We start from the raw sequence: 19,863 nt of genomic DNA, 5'->3' as shown, positions 1-19,863 counted from the left end.
CAATGTACGAAGGTCTTGCCTCACCACCTCAGCCCAGGTCTTCCTGGGCCTACCTCTTCCACGGGTTCCCTCAACTGTTAGGGTGTGGCACTTTTTCACGCAGCTATCCTCCTCCATTCTCACCACATGTCCATACCAGCGCAATCGTCTCTCTTGCACGCCACAACTGATGCTTCTAATGTTCAGCTTTTCTCTCAAGATACTTACACTCTGACGGGTATTCACATTGACATTACACATCCAACGGAACATACTGGCTTCATTCCTTGCGAGCTTACGTATGTCCTCAGCAGTTACAGCCCATGTTTCACTGCCATGTAGCATGGTTGTTCGTACGCATGCGTCATACAGTCTGCCTTTTACTCTGAGTGAGAGTCCCTTTGTCGCCAGCAGGGGTAAGAGCTCTCTAAACTTTGCCCAGGCTATTCTTATTCTAGCAGCTACACTTTCAGCGCACCCACCCCCACTACTAACTTGGTCGCCCAGATAGCGGAAGCTATCGACTACCTCTAGTTTTTCACCCTGGAATGAGATAGAAGTTGTTTCCTGTTTGTTTGCAGTCTTTATTGCACCTGAACATCTGCCACAAACAAAAACTAACTTGCTAGTTAACCTGCCTTTGATGTTGCTGCACCTCTTATGTGTCCATAGCTTGCACCGGGTACATCTTATAGAGTTACTACCTACTCCTTTTCTACATACTGAGCAGGGCCATCTACCTGAAGGGGTTTGTGTTTTATCTACCTTCCTACTTATTAGGATTTTGGTTTTAGCTAGGTTGACTCTAAGGCCCTTCAATTCTAGACCTTGCTTCCACACCTGAAACTTCTCCTCTAGTTCTGATAGTGACTCCGCAATTAGGGCAAGGTCATCAGCATAGAGGAGCTCCCAGGGGCAACCTGTCTTGAACTCCTCTGTGATTGCCTGGAGGACTATGGTAAATAATAGGGGGCTGAGGACGGAACCTTGGTGGACCCCTACCTCTACCCGGAATTCATTGCTGTACTCATTTCCAACCCTCACCTTACTGGCCGCATCTCTGTACATGGCTCGCACAGCTCTCACTAGCCATTCTTCTATCCCAAGTTTCCTCATTGACCACCAGATAAGGGATCGGGGGACCCTGTCAAAGGCTTTCTCCATGTCAACGAAAGCCAGGTACAGAGGTTTATCCTTGGCTAGTCAATTGACATAAAATCACAGACAAACACACTTCAACCTATGGCCCATATATATATATTGTCTCCTCTCTCTGCCTTTTCTGCCACTACTACAATGGCCTCTACTCTTTGGAACTGGCTTGTCTTCTGCCTTCTTCACTTACTCTTGACTTAAACATCTCTCCTCTCATCCAAACCTCAAACTTCACCAAGACCCAATCCTTTTTAGTACCCCAGAGCATTGGTCGTCTGGAATTCCCTCCCTCCTTGTATCTTTCCTGCAACATAAGTAAAACAATGGCATTAGTCATTGAGCTAAAAGGATCTATGAAGGTCATCAGCACTGTCCCCTTTTTTACCAGACTAGAGGAAAAAAAGGTGGATTATCTTCATAAAAAAGTGTCTGCATATGGTTAGGGATAGCAGCAACCAGACAATGAGACACTCAGAGTTAACAAAATTGTAGTGGGAGACAGACAGAGCCCTATAACACTTGATGTAATAAAGTGGTTTATTTTCATATCATTTTCAGTAAATCACTGCTGTTGTATTTTGTTGTTACTATGGTTACAATGTTTACTAATGTTATTGTATTTTATGCAGTTGGTACATCAGATGCAAGGGAAGATGACAGAAGCTGAGGAGATGATGGCACGAAAACAAAAAGATTTGTTAGGAGACCAGAAATAACTAATTAAAAAAAAAGTAAGAAAGAAATCTTGTGTTTTAGTCCTTTCTCTTGTATAATTTTTAATGTTTGTATGAGTTCTTGAAGACAAAAGAAAAATAAAGATACAATGTATGCCAACATGATGGCTTATAGTTAGAAAATCTTTAATGTGTTTGTGTGAATTGTACATATGGTAAGAAGCTTGCTTCCCAACCACATGGTTCCAGGTTCAGTCCCACTGTGTGGCACCTTGGGCAAGTGTCTTCTATAGCCTTGGGCTGACCAAAGACTTGTGAGTAGATTTGGTAGACAGAAATTGGAAGAAGCCTGTCATATATATATGTGTGTGTGTGTGTGTCTTTGTGTCTGTGTTTGTCCCCCCCATCACTGCTTGACAGCTAGTGTTGGTGTGTTTACGTAGCCATAACTTAGCAGTTCACCAAAAGAGACTGATAGAATAAGTACTAGAGTTAAGAAATAAGTCCTGGGGTTCATTTGTTGACTGAAACCTTTCAAGGCTGTGCTCCAGCATGGCTGCAGTCAAATTACTGAAACAACTAAAATGATAAAAGAATATAGGGTATATATTAATATATACACCCATCATAAATATTGGCTTCAAATTTTGGCACAAGGCCAGAAATTTCAGGGGAAGGCGTAAGTCAATCACATCAGCCCCAGAACTGAATCGGTACTTTTTTTATTGACTTTGAAAAGATGAAAGGCAAAGTTGACCTTGGCAGAATTTGAACTCAGAATGTAAAGGAGAATGTTTGGCATGTTAGCAATTCTGCCAGCTCACTGCTTTACTCATCATAAATTTTAATGTTCAAAGGATATTTATCTTGTTTAGAATTTTGTTGTCTTAGGCATTCAGCTGTTGGTGATTGTTTAGAAGAAGAAATGTGTCATAATTTTCCTAAAAATCAGAGAGGGAGAAATAAGAAGGTGTTGAAGAGGCAAAAATGCTGTGGGAAGAGAACAGTGCAAGAAAGAAGTAGTGGGGAGTGGTGGGAACAGTAAGAGAAAGAAAGGCTGCAGAGCACTCTAGAGATGTTAGGCTGGGTAGAGAAATGAAAGGGAGAATATGTATTGGGTGGCAATAAAGGTTATGTAGGAGACGGGGGGGGGGAGAATGTGTTGGTTAGTAGTACAGCAGGACAATCTATGCTGGCATGGAAAGTGAACATCTAATGATGATGATGATGATGATAATTCTATTGCAGTTGATTTACTTGGAAGATTGAATCTGTGGTACCACTACTAAGCTTGAAACCAAACTGCATCTCATCTAGGTTGACTGCTTTGCATCAATTGTGCTATGGCACTGTCTGTCACCTTCACAACCTACATTACCAATTCATAGAAGAGAAAAATATTTTGTTCTCTTCAAAACGTTTAACTGCAGTATTTAAAAATGATTAAGTAAAGTAAATTGGCTTTAAATTGGTCTGGAACCAAATAGTAGTCTTAGTTTTAGATTTTATTTTTCCACTTGTTACTATTGACCGAACAATGAACAACAAACACCAAATATCAGAAATATAACAATTTAATTTTCAAACAAAAATAATTACACAATAAAATATTCATAAATTTAATTATATTTAATTATAGTACTTTTGATATTTTCCTTCAAATACCAGTCACAGGGATGTCTGTATAGTTGAGAAGTTCACTTCTCAACCACATGATTCCAAGTTCAATCCCACTCTGTAGCACCTTGGATCTTCTACTATACTCTTGGGCTAATCAGTGCCTTGTGAGAGAATTTGGTGGAGAGAAACTGTATGAAGCTTGTCATACATGTGTGTGTGTGTGTGTGTGAATGTTTACAGTCTGTGCTTTGCATGAAAAAACACTGAGCTACAAAAAGATAATGTTTGTTGTCATTACCTGTCAACAGATTGTCTACTTGCTCAGTGCTTTCAAAGATGTGTGGAGTATAACAGTTCCTTCCTTAACCGACAGGTAAGGTTTCGCAAGAGGAAAAGTATTCGACTGTAAAACAATTCTTCAGCAGAATGTATTCATCTAACCTCAGTTAGTATGGCAAAATAGAAATCAAACAATTAAATGACCAGTTTGTTTTGGAAATCACATTTTATAATTAATGAAATTCTAAACAGAGGATAAACTATCAACAAATGACACAGAGATTAATTTTAATTAATCCTTGTATGGCATTTTAAGTTCGTCTGTTTTACCATAGTGACAAAGATTCAAGATTCTATCAGTATGGCAGTGGTGTTAGATTCCTTTCTTATAAAAATTTAATTTAAAAAGATTATTGTCAAGTTCTTACACACCTCAGTGTCTACAAATCACCATTTGTTTTATAGAATTATATGATTTCATAACTCACACATAGTAATTACTGAAAGATGTAGTAATTTAAACTTTTACATCATAACGAATTTATTTAATTTTAATGAGTTTAGATTCTTTAAAATAAAACTATAATAGTGTACGATTTCGTAGAAAAATGTAATTTTTTCAATTAATGACTGGAATCTTTTCTGTAGAGATGTGCAAAGGAATAGTCAGCAGTTGGCTGTAACCTGTATAAACAGAAAGAATTTAAGAAATAGTTTTAGCTAGCTGAAAAGATCTGAGTTAGAATACTGAGAAAATCAACATAAGTACCAGATAAATCTGATTATTATTGGGTGAAAGTTTCAGAACTGTAGTAAAATAGGAAATTAGAGTTTACCCTTTACTTAAGTATCTTGTTGTTTAGCCTGGTCACCCTTCATACAGCAGAGCTATGATTAAGAGCATTCTAATGTATCATTCTTTCTTAACCCTCTCAGATCAGGACCCTTGTGACTAACCTTACTTTCCACCCGGGCTCCTGAGCAAAAAAATAAATAGCTGCATATACAACTCAAGAGTAATGATTGCAGGCCAACTAATGGACAGAACTGGCTGCACCTTCTTTTTCTATGTGTGTTGTTCATGACCACTTTACCAGGGATCCAGCAGAGATGACATTTAACCTTTTCTCACTATAGTAGGAATATGGCATGACAGGGTTAAAGTCAATGGTGTGTGATTTAAGGGATATTTAGCTGCTATTTGTTGCAGGTTAAGTAACTATGGAGCGGTTCCCTTTTAGCTCAGTTCACAAGTTATTTAGCAATATATGTATTCTAGAATTGTTTTACTTGAACAATCAAAACTGAATCACATAATTTGTTGAATGAGAGTTTAGTTCCACTGTTGGTGACATTGCAAATCTAGCCAGAACAAGAATAATAAGAAAACAAGAAAAACCAGTCAAGAATAATAAACAAGGTTAGTTATTAATTTATACAAACCAGTTTTTGGAGCAGTATACACTTTTGCCTTTGTCATACATATGGAATGTGTAAGCATGTCTAGAGTCTGAAGAGACATTCTTCTCACTTCTGTGAACAACCAGTCCATGTATAAGAACAAGCGAACCTGGAATAAATGAGGAAATAAAGAAATCCACGTTAGAGTTGGTAGTTATTGCATGTGATATGTAATATAACAAGTAGAATATTGGTTGCCAATGAGTCAAATTAAGGTCTCATTTAATGCAGTGAGGTAAAAAAATCCAATTAATTAATAATAATTATTCAGTGATGGGAAGCGAAATGAGTTCCAAGAATAATACAAATTTGAATCTGATTTCGGCAAGTAAGAGAGACAACTCTGAACATATTTCAGCCTTAGTAGACCTCATCAAGAAAGAATAGACTTCTATATACTAGTCAGGTTAATACAAGGACAATCCCTACATGAACAGCAGTCTATGTGGATGTGTGTGACTTGTTGCCAAATAAGTTAAGTCTGTGACACCCCAGCTGCTGGCTACTACATAGAACTATTTTTTCTAATAATCTCACTCTCAGATACATTAAAGAATTATAGAGAACAAAATATTTTAACAACTAGAAACAAGTTATTTAATAATAATCCTTTCTTCAATAGGAACAAAGCCTGAAATTTTGTGAGATGAGGGCTACTCAATTTCATGCTCAACTAGTACTGTTCATATTGACTATGAAAGGATGAAAAGTTAAGTCTACTACAGCAGAATTTGAAATCAGAACACAAAGCCAAAAGAGATGCTGTGAAGCATTTCGTCCAGCATGCTAACGATTCTGCTAGTTCACTGCCTTACTACTAATTATGGTAATGAGCTTATTGTATTCAGTGCTCAGGTGTGTTACAACAGGTCAACTTTGACTGAGCAGAACTGTGATTGAAAACACTCCAGCCTCAAGCTAACATCTAATGCAGATCTCTAGGACTTCATTATCTAATGTGCCTTGTTACCTAATATTATTTTACGCTGCTTTTGCAGATTCCCATACCTCTCTATTACCATTCAGTTCCATTATGAATTTGAATTGGGAGCTTGATTCATAGTGTATCTTTCATTAGCTGATTACACAACCATAGATGCCACCCCTGTGGATGCATTGCAGTTACTCTCTTGATAGAGCTTGGTGATCCTGACCATTGATCTTCTAGGATTCCTCTGCTCAGCATCAATGTAAAAAGCACCGTTGGCGCAGTTGGGATCTTCTGCTAACTCTTCACAATCTACCATGCTGCAGGCCCATGACTTTGCCCTATCCTTGGCAGGGTGGCTGAATGGGTGGTATGCCTTGCCAAAGGGCAACCTGTAACTATACAGGGCACAGTCTTCACTCCATGAGGTATTTTCCAAATATCCACATACACATACCTAAGCTAATAAAGTGTTATTCGAGAGCAACTTTGGTTGCTATTCTAGCGATTTAAGTGACTGTATAGAAATGTTATTTCACAGAAAAGTAATTAATTTGATTACATCGATTCATTCTAATTAAGTTGTTTATGTTCTTCAAAAAGACAAGAGTTACTTTATCTTGTCTTTGGTTCTAAATCAGAGTTGTGTGAAGGCATATGGCTTAGTGGTTAGGGTATTTGACTCATGATCGCTAGATGGCGAGTTCGATTCCTGTCAGCACATTGTGTCTTTGAGTAAGACACTTTATTTCATGTTGTTCCAGTCCACTCAGCTGGCAAAAATGAGTAGAACCAGTATTTCAAAGGGCCAGCCTTGTAACATTCTGTGTCGGACTGAATCTCCCTGAGAACTACGTCAAGGGTATGTGTGTCTCTGGAATGCTCAGCCACTTGCACATTAATTTCACAAGCAGACTGTTCCATTGATCAGATCAGCTGGAACCCTTGTTGTAATTAAAGGAGTACTAGTTTTATTTTATTTCATTTTATTTATTTATTTTTTTTAATATTTTTATAAATTTGAGTTGTGATGTGGAAAATGTAAGAAATGAAAACCTCGTTAAAGTGGTTGTCTTTGAATTAAAGAAAGCAGACAAAATGTATCAGAATAACCTTTTTCTACTTCAATATCTTTGAAATCACCATCTTCATAAGTGGGGCGAGTTCCAACCATTGTAGTTCCATGTTCAATATCAGGGTTCAGCATCATCCTTTGGTTATTGTGAAGGCCACCTAATTGAAGACAGATTATAAAGAGAAAACAGGTTTCTGGTTGAACTTTTACTGATGAAATTTCACATTGAATAACTTGTTGTCAATTTGGGTTAAGATGACTTGGAATTTCTTTTAGTGCAACGAAAATTACGTACATACGTATGTTCATACATACATTGATAGGTGCAGGTATGGCTGTGTAGGAAGAAGCTTGCTTCCCAATTACATGGTTTTGGGTTCAGTCCCACTATGTGGCACCTTGGGCAGGTGTTTTCTACAATAGCTTCAGGCCAGCCAAAGCCTTGTGAGTGAATTTGGTAGACAGAAACTGAAAGAAGCCTATCATGTGTGCGCGTGTGTGTGTGTGTTTTTCTTCCAGCACCAGTTGACAACTGGTGATGGTGTGTTGTAGTCCTCATAACTTAGTGGTTCAGCAAAAAGAGGAAAATACAGTAAGTACCAAACGTAAGCTAAAAATAAGAACGGAGATAGATTCATCTGATTAAAAGTTCTTCAAGGTGGTGCTCCAGCATGGCCACTGTAAGAGGTCTTCACCATACTAAACTCTGACTTAAATATTGAGTAATATACCTGTTATACATTTCCTTATTAATAAACTCTAACGAATCTGATAATAATTGCTTATAAGTTTTAAAACTATAAAGAAATGTATTTCAATCAACACATGATCAAAGGATAAAAAAATTTTAATGAAAATATATTTTAGAATACTTACTATTATGTGATCCAGGTATGTATGCCAAACATCCATTTTCCCGAGTGGCATTTTGTAAAGGAAACCAGAAACCTAAAAGACTCATTGGTTCTGTATACAGGTATGTACTATCTTGATGTGAATTCACTACAAATAAAATTGAAAGCATTGAATTCTCATTTTATTGTCTTAAAAAAAAAAACTGTTTTAAGGAAGAAAGAAATCACCAAAAGTTTCTAAATTAAGTGAAAAACTTTCAATAACATAACTTTTCTTTCCTTCGGTTTTTGTTATCATTGGATCATTGAGGTAGTCTACAAAGGGGTTCATAGATGCTCTCCTTCTGCTCAAATGCTCAAAATCCTGGCTGTGGTCATACACTGAGATTAATGTTCCTGTCAAGGTGTCAATAGCTAACCTAAGCTTGATTATCTTATCCCTCTCTCTGGCTACTTCAATGACTGTATCCATCTTATAGTTAATAGTTGCGGAGGCGCAATGGCCCAGTGGTTAGGGCAGCGGACTCGTGGTCATAGGATCGCGGTTTCGATTCCCAGACCGGGCGTTGTGAGTGTTTATTGAGCGAAAACACCTAAAGCTCCACGAGGCTACAGCAGGAGATGGTGTTGAACCCTGCTGTACTCTTTCACCATAACTTTCTCTCACTCTTACTTCCTGTTTCTGTTGTGCCTGTAATTCAAAGGATCAGCCTTGTCACACTGTGTCACGCTGAATATCCCCGAGAACTACGTTAAGGGTACACGTGTCTGTGGAGTGCTCAGCCACTTGCACGTTAATTTCACGAGCAGGCTGTTCCGTTGATCGGATCAACTGGAACCCACGACGTCGTAAGCGACGGAGTGCCAACAACAACAAATAGTTAATAGTACATCTACTGCACCCACTCCATTGCTGTTGTACAACCTTGTACTATTGTTCCTTGTCTGTAAAGGTTTTTGCTGAGGACATCTTCCATGTTACACAACAAACATCAACCCACCCCCACAATATCTATCTTTATCTGTTCTACCTTTTATTATGCTGGCGTTGATAATGGCAGCTCTAAAGCTTTTGACCTGTGAAGGAGATGGAAATATCCAGTGACTATTAACATATCTAAAAACAAAAAAACAAAAGTCACTGTAGATAATTACTCAGCGACACTATTTTCATGTGAAGTTACTGTTGATATTTAATGACATGAAGAAAAGATAACATTAGCTGAATTGATTAATGTGATTTTAATCAAATAAAATATATAACTTACCAGCATCACCAAAATGAGGTTGCTGAAATATAACATCATAAAAACGAATTACTGACAAATTTGAAGTAAAGGTTGTATTTATCATATTTATTTAATGATATTTCACATCATTGACATGTTATCTCTAGTCTTTCTTTTCTACTCACAAATGGCTGATCTTGTGCTACCTCAGGTACTCCTCTTCTCTCCTCACCCATATTTCTGGACTCCATCCCATTGCCCCCACACTAACCACTTTTTTCTGTATCTCCTCCTTAGAAGGCCAATCTTCTGAAATCCCTTCCTTACACATGCTTTATTTTTTTGTTTTCCTGCAGCTTTCAACCACATGAACTTCACCAGAAGCCTTGCAAAAAAAAAAAACAGACAATGGACACAACCTATCCTTCTTCCAGATTAAACTACTACTACAAAAGAAAAAGCAATTATCAGTTCATTTCCAGAAATAAATGAAGTATATCTATGAATTATATTTGAGAAAGAGGAGATGAGGTTCTAGTGAGCAGAGTTATCTTCCTTGTATTGCTGGCCCTTTTAGGAAAAAAACCCTGAATCTTACAATACAACTCTACCTCTCCTCAAGTTTTATAAAGCTAATCACTCATTAACATTGGTACTAATTAGAAATAATCATTCACAATAATATCATTTTGTACTCTAGGCACAAGTCCCGAAATTTTTAGGGAGGGGGGGGGCCCAGTCAATTAGATCAACTCCTGTACGTAACTGGTACTTAATTTATCAACCCTGAGAGGATGAAAGGCAAAGTTGACCTCGGCAGAATTTGAACTCAGAATGTAAAGACAGATGAAATACCACTAAGCATTTCGCCCGTCATGAATCCAAACGTCCCTGAAAGTTTCATCTGAATCCATCCAGCAGTTCTTGAGATATCTTGTCCACGGACAAACAAACAAACACGACTGAAAACAATACCTCCACCTTTGCTAAGGTGAAGGTAAAAATAGTTAAATAAGATGACATTTCCATTATTTTGTCCAAACCCTGCTTGTGTGTGTGTGTGTGTGTGTATACACACATACACATATCTATATAGGGAGAGACAGACAGACAGAAAGTGAGAGAGATTGTTTACCTTAAAGATGTACATGCTTTGAACAATAACTGGGTCTTTGTAATCGAGTGATTGAGCAATGTCCTGTAAGAAAACGAAACAAAATTATCCAGAAAATAAATTGATTTCTTCATGCATGTAAAAGTCAATGTCATTAACTGCACATAGAAACAGAAATTATTTGGTGTTCATGCTTTTTATTAAAACTTCTGTAATTTAAGTGAAGTGATATGGATGTGGGTATGTGGGCATTTGAAAATATCTCAGGAAGTGAAGACTGGACCCTAAATAGTTATGGGCTACCCTTTGGCAAGGCATAGCAGCCATTCAGCCACCCTGCTAGGGATATAGTGAAGTCATGGGACTGCAACATGGCGGATTGTGAAGAGGTAGCAGAAGAGCTCAACTGAGCAAACGGTACTTCTTACATTGATGCTGAGTGGAGGAATCCTAGATCAAGTCAGGATTACCAAGTGAGTAACTGCAATGCATCCACAGGGAAAGGGTTGTGTAACCAGCTAATGAAAGATTCAAGTCTGCTACAAGTAGCACAATAAATGACATTGAATTCTGTGAGGAATTTAATGTACAGTTAGGTGTCCATTAGAACTGTGTCCTGGAATGAAGCCTACAGACTTGTTGGATGTGATATATAGTTTCTTTCATTCAGATAATTACCGTTGGAGGTGCGAGTAGTAAAATGATAGTGACCAGAATATTAAAACAGTCAGAAGAAAGTCAGGCAGCTGTTGAAAAGTGAAATATTCCTCTTTCTATAAGATTTTCTGTAAGGTATGCAATGGCTTCAGGTTACAGCATATCTAATAGATACACTGTATAAAGGATATCAAGAAATGTGATACAATGAATAATAGGCATCAAATATAGATCTATGGAGAGAACTGATTTTTAGTGTGAATTGAAGGATGAATTAAGTGACATGGATAGGATTAAAGAGAAAAGGCGGTGTCATTAAAGGCGTCAACACCTATTGTTTGCAAGGTAGTTAACTCTGTCGGTTTGGCCAATGCTGAGGTGAATTTATGAATCGCAGTTTGGAAAAGTTAAGATTACAAGATGGCTGTAACAGAGAGGGAATAGAGATGATTTAAGGCGACGTTTGACAGTCATTTGGGAATAAGTAATGAAATCAGTTATCTGCATTTAAGTTTCACAGATGAGATGACACAGCATCGAGTGTCTATACATTTGCCCAACCTTTGCCAGCATGGAGAAACAGAAATGACAACGATGAATGCGATCCCCATTTCATTGTCATTCAATCTGATAAACTCTATATTCATATAGATACTCCAGCAGTAGCAAAGTTCTTTAAATCAAAAGGAACATTTAAAACTGGACTTATCCCCTTGACATAGCACAGTTAACTTACCTGAATCTTCTTACTGAAGGAAACTTTCTCAAAAGCAGGATTCAGCAGGTGTAAAGCTACAAATAAGGAGAGACACAGTAACACAATGAAAATGACAGCCAAAATTTGTTATATGAATTCAAGAATAAGAATATATATAAATATGTGACGTATGCATATACAATGATATGAAGGCATGTGCATACATGTACAAATACACATACATATCTATGTGAATGTGTGTCTGTGTGTGTATACGTTTGGTTAAGGTGAAGCACAAGGCCAGCAATTTTGGGGTAGGAGATAAGTCAATTACATCAACCTCAGTGTTCAACAGGTAAGTCAACCTCAGTGGAATCTTTACTTATCTGATATTCTTTTCTACTCTAGGCACAAGGCCCGAAATTTTTGGAGAGGAGCCAGTCGGTTCGATTGATCCCAGTACACAACTGGTACTTAATTTATCAACCCCGGAAGGATGAAAGGCAAAGTCGACCTCGGCAGAATCTGAACTCAGAACATAAAGACAGACGAAATACCACTAAACATTTTGCCCGGTGTGCTAACATTTCTGCCTTTTAACTTATCTAATATTGACCAACATATTTATAAGGAAGAGTCACTTACCATGACCTATTTTATTGACTGACAAACGGGGAATTGCTTTTAATTTTCCTGAAACAAAAAACAGAACAAACAGTTTGATAAAATGTTGTTATTTTTGTAAATATATTCATAAGTTTCAACCCAGTCCAAATAAAAACATTAAAAAAATTTTATTTCATTACTTACATGTAAATTGTATACCCAACATTTCATACAAATACATTCCTTACACCTGTTATCATTTGTCTCTTTCTACAGGCTGAGTGCCTCATACTGAAAGGGCATATATGGCCTATAAGAGAAAATGTAAGAGGCCTAATGTCTCATTTGTAAGGTCATTGTGTTATTTTTGGTAAGAGGTTTAATGCCTCATTGTAAGGATCTTGTGTCCAATGGAACATTAGTAAAAGGTTTATTACTTCAAATTGTGTGTTTTGTAAAAGAACAATGCTTTAGAGAAGCAGCGATCGGCAGGCATCGTCTGCCTTCCCTCATTAATACCATTTTTTTTCATCATTGATCTCATTAATGTTATTGTCCAGCCTGCAGCTACTACATTTTTTTATCTTTGGACCCCTTTCATTACTATTTTATTCTGATGGACCCCCATAGCCATTTGATGTCTAAAAATTAGTTTTATAGAAACTTCTTTCAAAATTCCTATTTCATTTTTCATATATTAACTTGTATAGGTTGAACCTAGTTGTTTCTTGCAATACATACCAATCCATAGATCTAAAGAAAAAATTTTCAGGAGCCCTTAAAATACTATTGTGGATCTCATATTTACTATTCTGTTGTGTGGACTCCCCAAAATTTTATATGGACCCTCAGGGCCATATGCAACCCAGTTGAGAACCGCTGTTATAGAATGAAAACATTATAATAGAAAACATCAAATCTGGTACAATATAACAAGATATAATCTCTAGTGATGTTATAAATATAAGACATTATAACAGAAGACATGAGACATAAGGTTAAACAATAGAACAAAAGACATCCCATCTGGTGATGTTACAAATAAATAAATTTAAACCTTTGACATTTAATTTTACATACCATCATCTTTTACTCCTCCTTTTTCATAGAAGAATCGAATCTTGTCACCACTTGTTAAAAAATAATCATCAGTTCGCTTCTGTGAAATAAAATTTTAATTATTCGCAATAATCTAATTTATTCAAATTATTTATTATTTATTATACAAAATTCAAAAAGAATTTATTTGCAAAAAAATTTTAAAAAATTTCTTCTCCTCTTCCATCACTCCCACCACCATTGCCACATCTGCCACCACCACCACCACCATGTATCTTTTGCTAATGTATATTAATAAGTAAACCAAAACAAGAAAACTGTGCTTGTCACATGAAGTTCCTTGTAATATTTGTTCTCTAGTGAATTACAAATACTTCCTTGTCACTCTTGCCATCAAAAATGCAAAAGAATCAGTAACTGGCAAGTTTGAAACTGGTAAATAACTTTGTAATCTAAATGGTCCAAGGACTGCATCAGGATCTAGTATCTGCTTTGGCATAGCTTCAATAGCTGGGTTGGCATTAGGAACGGCATTCAGCAATAGAAACTATGCCAAAGCAGACACTGATGACATGATTGTTTATTTTTAGAATAATATTGTAGGACAAGTGTGAGAGGCTGGATCTGGCCAGTTTGAAGATAAAACAGAGAGTTATTTAGGTTGGAGACAGTTCCTATAAATGCAAAAGGGTTAAATTGGAAGAAATTTCTGTTAAAACAAACAAACAAACAAAGACTAAAATGAAGACATACTTTATCAGTATCAAAGATAGACAAATTCTCAGAGTCGTCAATTTTGTCTAAAATCTTAGAACATTCATCTCGTAAATCCTCAATTGTAGCTGGAGACAGAAAGTCTGGAATTACCAAAACTCCTTCATCATTAAACTGAAAATAAATTATGAAAATTAGAAATACTACAGTAAAGGTATTTTAAAATTCATGTCAATATATTTTAACAATTATAAAAGAATTATATTTTTCAAAATTGGAAATGTTAACTTTAAAATTTAAATTTAAAAAAAATATCACAACAAACACAAATTAATCAGAGCAGATGGATTTACCTGAAGATCAGCTAAAAAATTATGAAAACATATTTTTTATATTTAGTGACAGATACTTATAAGTTCCTCCGTACCAGCTTAATAACATTAATGCAGAATTTATTGAGATCATTCAACTGATTGGTAAAGATTCAACCCCCAACACACTTCATCATCATTTTCCATGCTAGCATGGGTTGGATGGCTTCACAGGAACTGGAAAGGCTGAGGGCTGTACCAGGTTCCATAGTCTGTTTTGACTTAGTTTCTATGGCTGGATGCCTTACCTAACATCAACCACTTTATAGAGTGTACTGGGTGCTTTTTATGTGGCACCATCACCAGTGCTTGGTAAATACTTGTATATGCAGGGCTGAGTTCCACCTCCATTCTCTCTGCCCCGCCAAGCATTTCTCTCACATCTCATTCCTTCTCTATTCATAGCATTATTTGGGTGCCATAAACACCCGAAAGCAGAAGAGGTACATACTTCATCTCCTCCCTTTGGTTACCTTCCTCTTCCTCACCCCAGAACCACCTCCATGTATCATTATCTTCCCTGTCCACTGTTTCCACCAATCACCTCCTTCATATACCTCCACCCACTGCTCTCTCTCTCTCCCCTAAGATATACTCCATTCCATTACTTTCTTTCCCCTCTGCTATACTCCATCCTTAATATCTCTCTCATCTGCTATCACTCCTTTTGCCCTCACATATCTAACCCTGACCCCCACTCCTGTGCCACTCCCATTTCTTTCACCATCACTTACTACAGTCATCTCTATCCCATCTCGAACCATCTCCCTTCACATTCTTATGAAACTTCCCCCTCTATTCCCTTGCCCACTCGTGTTTTTATTAAATTTTTGAAGTATATATATATATCCATGCATATATACATACACACATTTACATACCCAGAGGTACATATACATGCAAAGATGCATATATGCACCCACATATACACAGTTTCAACTTCCCCCACCTCCCTATTTCTTATATTTCTAATGGAATATACTCTCCTTGTTTTCAAACCAACATTTTATTTAAAGAAGTCATCATATCTAAGATAATTTCCATACCAAATAAAAAGTAAAAGGGATGATAAACTCCATCCTATAAAACAAAAAAAAAAAACATCCATTTACGAATTTTCAAGAGATCAGTTGTCACAGGCCATAACGTTTCTGAATGGGGAGGTGTGAAATCTTATTGTCTATATGTTTGCTACAAGAGAAACTGCTAAATTTCTAAACAGGTTTTAATTTACCCTTTAGTTTTTATAAAATTGATTTTTAAGATGAAAAATAAAATGATTTTGTTTCATCCTGCATGTTGTAAAAAGAACTGATATTCCATCAATACAGAATTGTAAATATATATAAAGAAAAAAAATCACATTAACCTTTAATCTTTAATTTTATTATTAATTTTTTTTTTAAATAATCATGTCTTCAGAAAAATTTCACAGCTTCAATGTATAAAATTTCATTATAAACATGAAAGCAACTGAAAAATGTACGAAACAAAAAATCCAAAAGGAAGATTTAGGATAGTTTTTAAATTAAAAGTTTTGAGAAATAACTGAAGGTACATATTCGATATGACTAAGTAAATAGAATATTGATAGCCAAATGATGATTTCAGAAATTAATTTCAAGTAAAGGTAAAAAAGGCGACATATTTTAGTTAATGTTTGGAGAGCAGAATGAATAACACAAGGAAGGATAGATTGAATACTGTTGAATTCTTTTCTAATACACTGTAGGAAAGAATATTATTAGTGTTACAATATTATCATTTCTCTTATAAGTTAACAAAACTAAAAACTAAATTAAAGGATCCAAGGAATCTGCATGGAATCAGAAGGGGGTAATTTGGAGGGAAAATTACATGTAACCCCCACACCCCAACATATCATTGATATCATTGATATCTTGTTGTTTACTTAAAGATGGTGTAATATTTGTTACTGTTGTGGGGTCGAAGTAATCGACTAGTCCCCTCCCTCCAAATTTCAGGCCTTGTGACTATAGTAGAAAAGAAGACGGCGAGCTGGCAGAAGTGTTAGCACACTGGGCAAAATGCTTAGTGGTATTTTCGTTTGTCTTTACATTCTGAGTTCAAATTCTGCCATGGTCGACTTTGCCTTTCATCCTTTCAGGGCTGATAAATTAAATACCAGTTGCGTACTGGAGTCGATCTAATTGACTGGCCTCCTCCCTAAAAATTTTCGGGCCTTGTGCCTAGAGTACAAAAGAATATTTGTTACTGTTGTAGTTTTTTTTTGGTTTTTACTCATAATTTGCCTTCTAAGAGCTAAATTAAATTCAATTAAATACCTTTTTAATTTGTTCAGCATTCATGATGTGTTTATTACTTTTTCAGCACCAAAAATGACTGGAGAAACCTGCACAGAAGAAATTATGTTAAAGGTGACCTAAATGATAACTTATCACATTATAGTTTATCAAAGTTCAAATGAATAGCAAGGGGTGTTGTAAACAAAGCAAAATCTACCCAGAATTAATTCAACAATGGGGCCAAGAGTTTGTTGTATCTGATTAATATATAAACAGTGAATTGTTCTGGCTCTCTGCATTATAAGTTCAAACCCCACTCAGGTCAACTTTGCTTTACATCATTTTCTTCATCATTTCATTTACTGTCTGTTTTCTATGCTTGTATGGGACAGTTTGATAGGAGTTGGCAAGGCCAGGAGCCACACCAGGTTCCATAATCTGCTTTGGCACTGTTTCTACAGCCGGATGCCCTTCCTAATGCCAACCATTTTAAAGAGTTGAATAAATAATTCTGCCAGTTCAGTGTGGTGGAATGATAGAATTATTTGAACATAAGACAAGATGCTTTGTAGTGGCTTTTCTGGTCTTCTTGTGTTCTGGGCTCGAATTTCATGTCAGGGTTCAAATTGTGCTTTGAACCATGTCATCATCTGGGAGAAGGTGTCAAGGTAGACAATGAGAGATTGTGGCACCAGTATCTGTCTGCGAGTGTTATGGATACAGGGGCTTTGAAGATGAAGCACTGTGAGAATTGAACTTGTGACTCTTTTTTTCTCACGAATTAAACTTACTGGGGAAGGTTCAAGATTTCATAAAACCTGAAAATATCCCCAACAACAACAACAAAATACCTTGTATTTAAGTTCTGAGTTAAAATTCAGCAGATTTTGACTTTGAGGGTGGATGTGATCCTTCTATCCTCTTCCAGTCTCTTTGAACAAAGCCTAATCTTTCTATCTCTATTTTAGCATATATGTCCACCATCAACTGTTTGGTTGCTGAATTGAAGATAGCAAGTCTGACTTTTTACCAGCCTCTCCTCTTCTGAGGATTGAATAGTGGAGCTGGCAAATTACTGAACCAGCAGTTGCAATTTCTAGTCTTTTATTCTTTTACTTGTTTCAGTCATTTGACTGTGGCCATGCTGGAGCCCCACCCTGAAGCGTTTTAGTCGATTGAATCAAACCCAGGACTTAGTTTTTAATCCTAGTACTTATTCTATCAGTCACTTGTGCTGAACCACTAGGTTACAGGGATGTAAACACATGAACACCGGTTGTCAAGCAGTGATGGAAAAAGAACAGTGATCGAAGTTGTAAAGAAATATCTATTTACTGTTACTTAATATAATGCTCTTCTTCGGTGGGCAGGTGTGATATAATTGAAAGAGCATGCGAGGTTAAGAAAGTTAATTTCAGCCTGTATGTGTGTACACGTTCTTATTGTAGTAGTAAACAATAGATAGTGATAGTGTGATGTTGTAAGAGAAAAGAAATTAAGCTAGTGAAAGTTATATAGTCTCATAGTTGGCTGATGGTAACCTTCTTTCTCTCTCTAGCAGTTTGTCATTTGTGGCTGCCTGCTTGTGGCCTCTCCCCCAAATGTCAGGCCTTGAGCCTATAGTAGAAAAGAACCATTAGCACGCTGGGCTAAATGCTTAGCGGCATTTCGTCTGTTTTTACATTCTGAGTTCAAATACCACCGAGGTGTCGACTTTACCTGTGATCCTCTCGAAGTCGATAAAACAAGTATCAGTTGAGCTCTGGAGTCGATCTAATCGACTTAGCCCCTCCCCCAAAATTGCTGACCTGCCAAAATTTGAAACCAATATTTCAGCATGTTTAGATAATACGTGCAAGGGTCAGTCCTCTGTAACAGAACATATTGGCCATTTCAGGAGATGACAAGATAATGGAATCACCAAACAGCTGCAATGGAATTATGTCAGTCACCTATTGGCAGAAGTTCAATGAAACTGTCTGATATTTCATAATAGACAGTGCTACGAAAAGTAAATTTTAACAATTTTATGTTTTGTTTATTTTATGACCAAACTGGCTCTTCCATGATGTAATTATCTTTAGTTTCATCACATGCTCTCAGATCAAGGGACTCGACAAACTCCGAAAGAGAAAACTAGTAGTTTGCCTTCGTTGATTAAAATCTCTCTCTCTCGTTTTATTTACATTTAGAGCTATATCGTCTCTGATTTAACGGACATTTAATCAAATACGTTCTCTTCGTAATACTTAGACTTACATAATACAACACCAATATTTTTCCATTACTAATACGAAAGCGTATGATTTGAGGGATTTTAGTTGCTATTTCTAAAAGGGGAAACGATCACCTACAGGCTTCTTCGTTCGCTCCAGTGTTTACTTACTGTTGTTTTAACCCCAGGTCAAACCTGACTGAACAGAGCCATGATCAAAGGTATTCTAGTCGTGACACTCCTGTCTTTTTCTAGGACTACATTATAACGAAGAAATGTTTATATGATACGTGTTTTCTAAGCCGCGCTTTACAAGTGGCTCCTGATATAACAAACATAACAGCTGTTATAGGCTGATTGCAAGAGAAAAGGTAGTGTGCGCGCACGTGTGTGAGGGCAAGTGTACGAGAGACAGGAGGGAGAGGAAGAGTACAGAACGAAACGTGGATGTTTGAAATTTCTGCTTTTGCCACTGTTATTGGGTGAAACATCCATATCATAAAGAATATTTTCGGTCAGATAATTTTACGATATTTAAGCGAGGAAAGAAAAAACAGTATATTTTTTTTAGATAAGAATAATGAATCTTACATAAAATTAATTGTTGCTGTTGTCAGGTACGCGAAACCGGAAACCAAAAGTTAAAACAGAGGAAACGGAATTGAAAGCAAAACTATTGAGAGAGAGAGAGAGAGAGGGAAGAGAGAATTAAAGAAATAATCCTTGGGTCGGGCACTGGTTTTGCCAAGCTGGAGGGGGAGTGATTCGCTCCCGTACTCACAGTATTTTGGACACAGGTAGTGTGCTGTTAACCAGCTGGAAAAGACGTTTTTCTGGGTTTAAAATGTAGTAACATAGTCCTTTATAGAACAGCCATGTTGTAGTGGCCAATAAACGTTACTGTCTAGT

General features: G+C 36.7%; 2 protein-coding genes across 11 annotated transcripts in view; one reads left to right on the top strand and one right to left on the bottom strand.

Moving 5' to 3' along the window:
- The window catches only part of LOC106882229 (uncharacterized), a 24,483-nt gene extending 11,069 nt beyond the window's left edge, over positions 1-13,414 (top strand). For 5 of the 8 annotated variants that reach the window (XM_014932833.3, XM_014932829.3, XM_014932831.3 and 2 more), the window contains exon 7: positions 1,764-1,993. In XM_014932833.3, the coding sequence (XP_014788319.1) occupies positions 1,764-1,850 (87 nt within the window). In that variant the 3' untranslated portion in view covers positions 1,851-1,993. Of the gene's footprint in view, positions 1-1,763; positions 1,994-9,610; positions 9,715-12,130 lie in introns of those variants that run through there. The other 3 variants (XM_089342049.1, XM_052976185.2, XM_052976184.2) reach the window with 3 other exon arrangements.
- LOC106882228 (phytanoyl-CoA dioxygenase domain-containing protein 1 homolog) lies at positions 3,365-19,863 on the bottom strand. 3 transcript variants are annotated; one of them, XM_014932826.3, is made up of 12 exons: positions 19,546-19,863; positions 16,779-16,846; positions 14,141-14,275; positions 13,409-13,487; positions 12,368-12,415; positions 11,762-11,817; positions 10,390-10,452; positions 9,294-9,315; positions 8,048-8,173; positions 7,210-7,329; positions 5,151-5,277; positions 3,365-4,391 (listed from the first exon to the last, which is right to left on the bottom strand). In XM_014932826.3, the coding sequence occupies exons 2-12, from the start codon at positions 16,800-16,802 to the stop codon at positions 4,331-4,333; spliced, it is 861 nt and encodes a 286-aa protein (XP_014788312.1). In that variant the 5' UTR covers positions 16,803-16,846; positions 19,546-19,863; the 3' UTR covers positions 3,365-4,330. The 3 variants fall into 3 exon arrangements, with proteins under 3 accessions (XP_014788312.1, XP_014788314.1, XP_014788313.1); XM_014932828.3 differs by lacking the exon at positions 19,546-19,863 and adding an exon at positions 17,591-19,324; XM_014932827.3 differs by lacking the exon at positions 19,546-19,863 and adding an exon at positions 19,126-19,302.

The sequence above is a fragment of the Octopus bimaculoides genome, chromosome 25 (genome assembly GCF_046866305.1).
Source record: "Octopus bimaculoides isolate indiv1 chromosome 25, ASM4686630v1, whole genome shotgun sequence".
NCBI lineage: Eukaryota > Metazoa > Mollusca > Cephalopoda > Octopoda > Octopodidae > Octopus > Octopus bimaculoides.
This window is presented reverse-complemented; position numbering and strand designations above follow the sequence as displayed.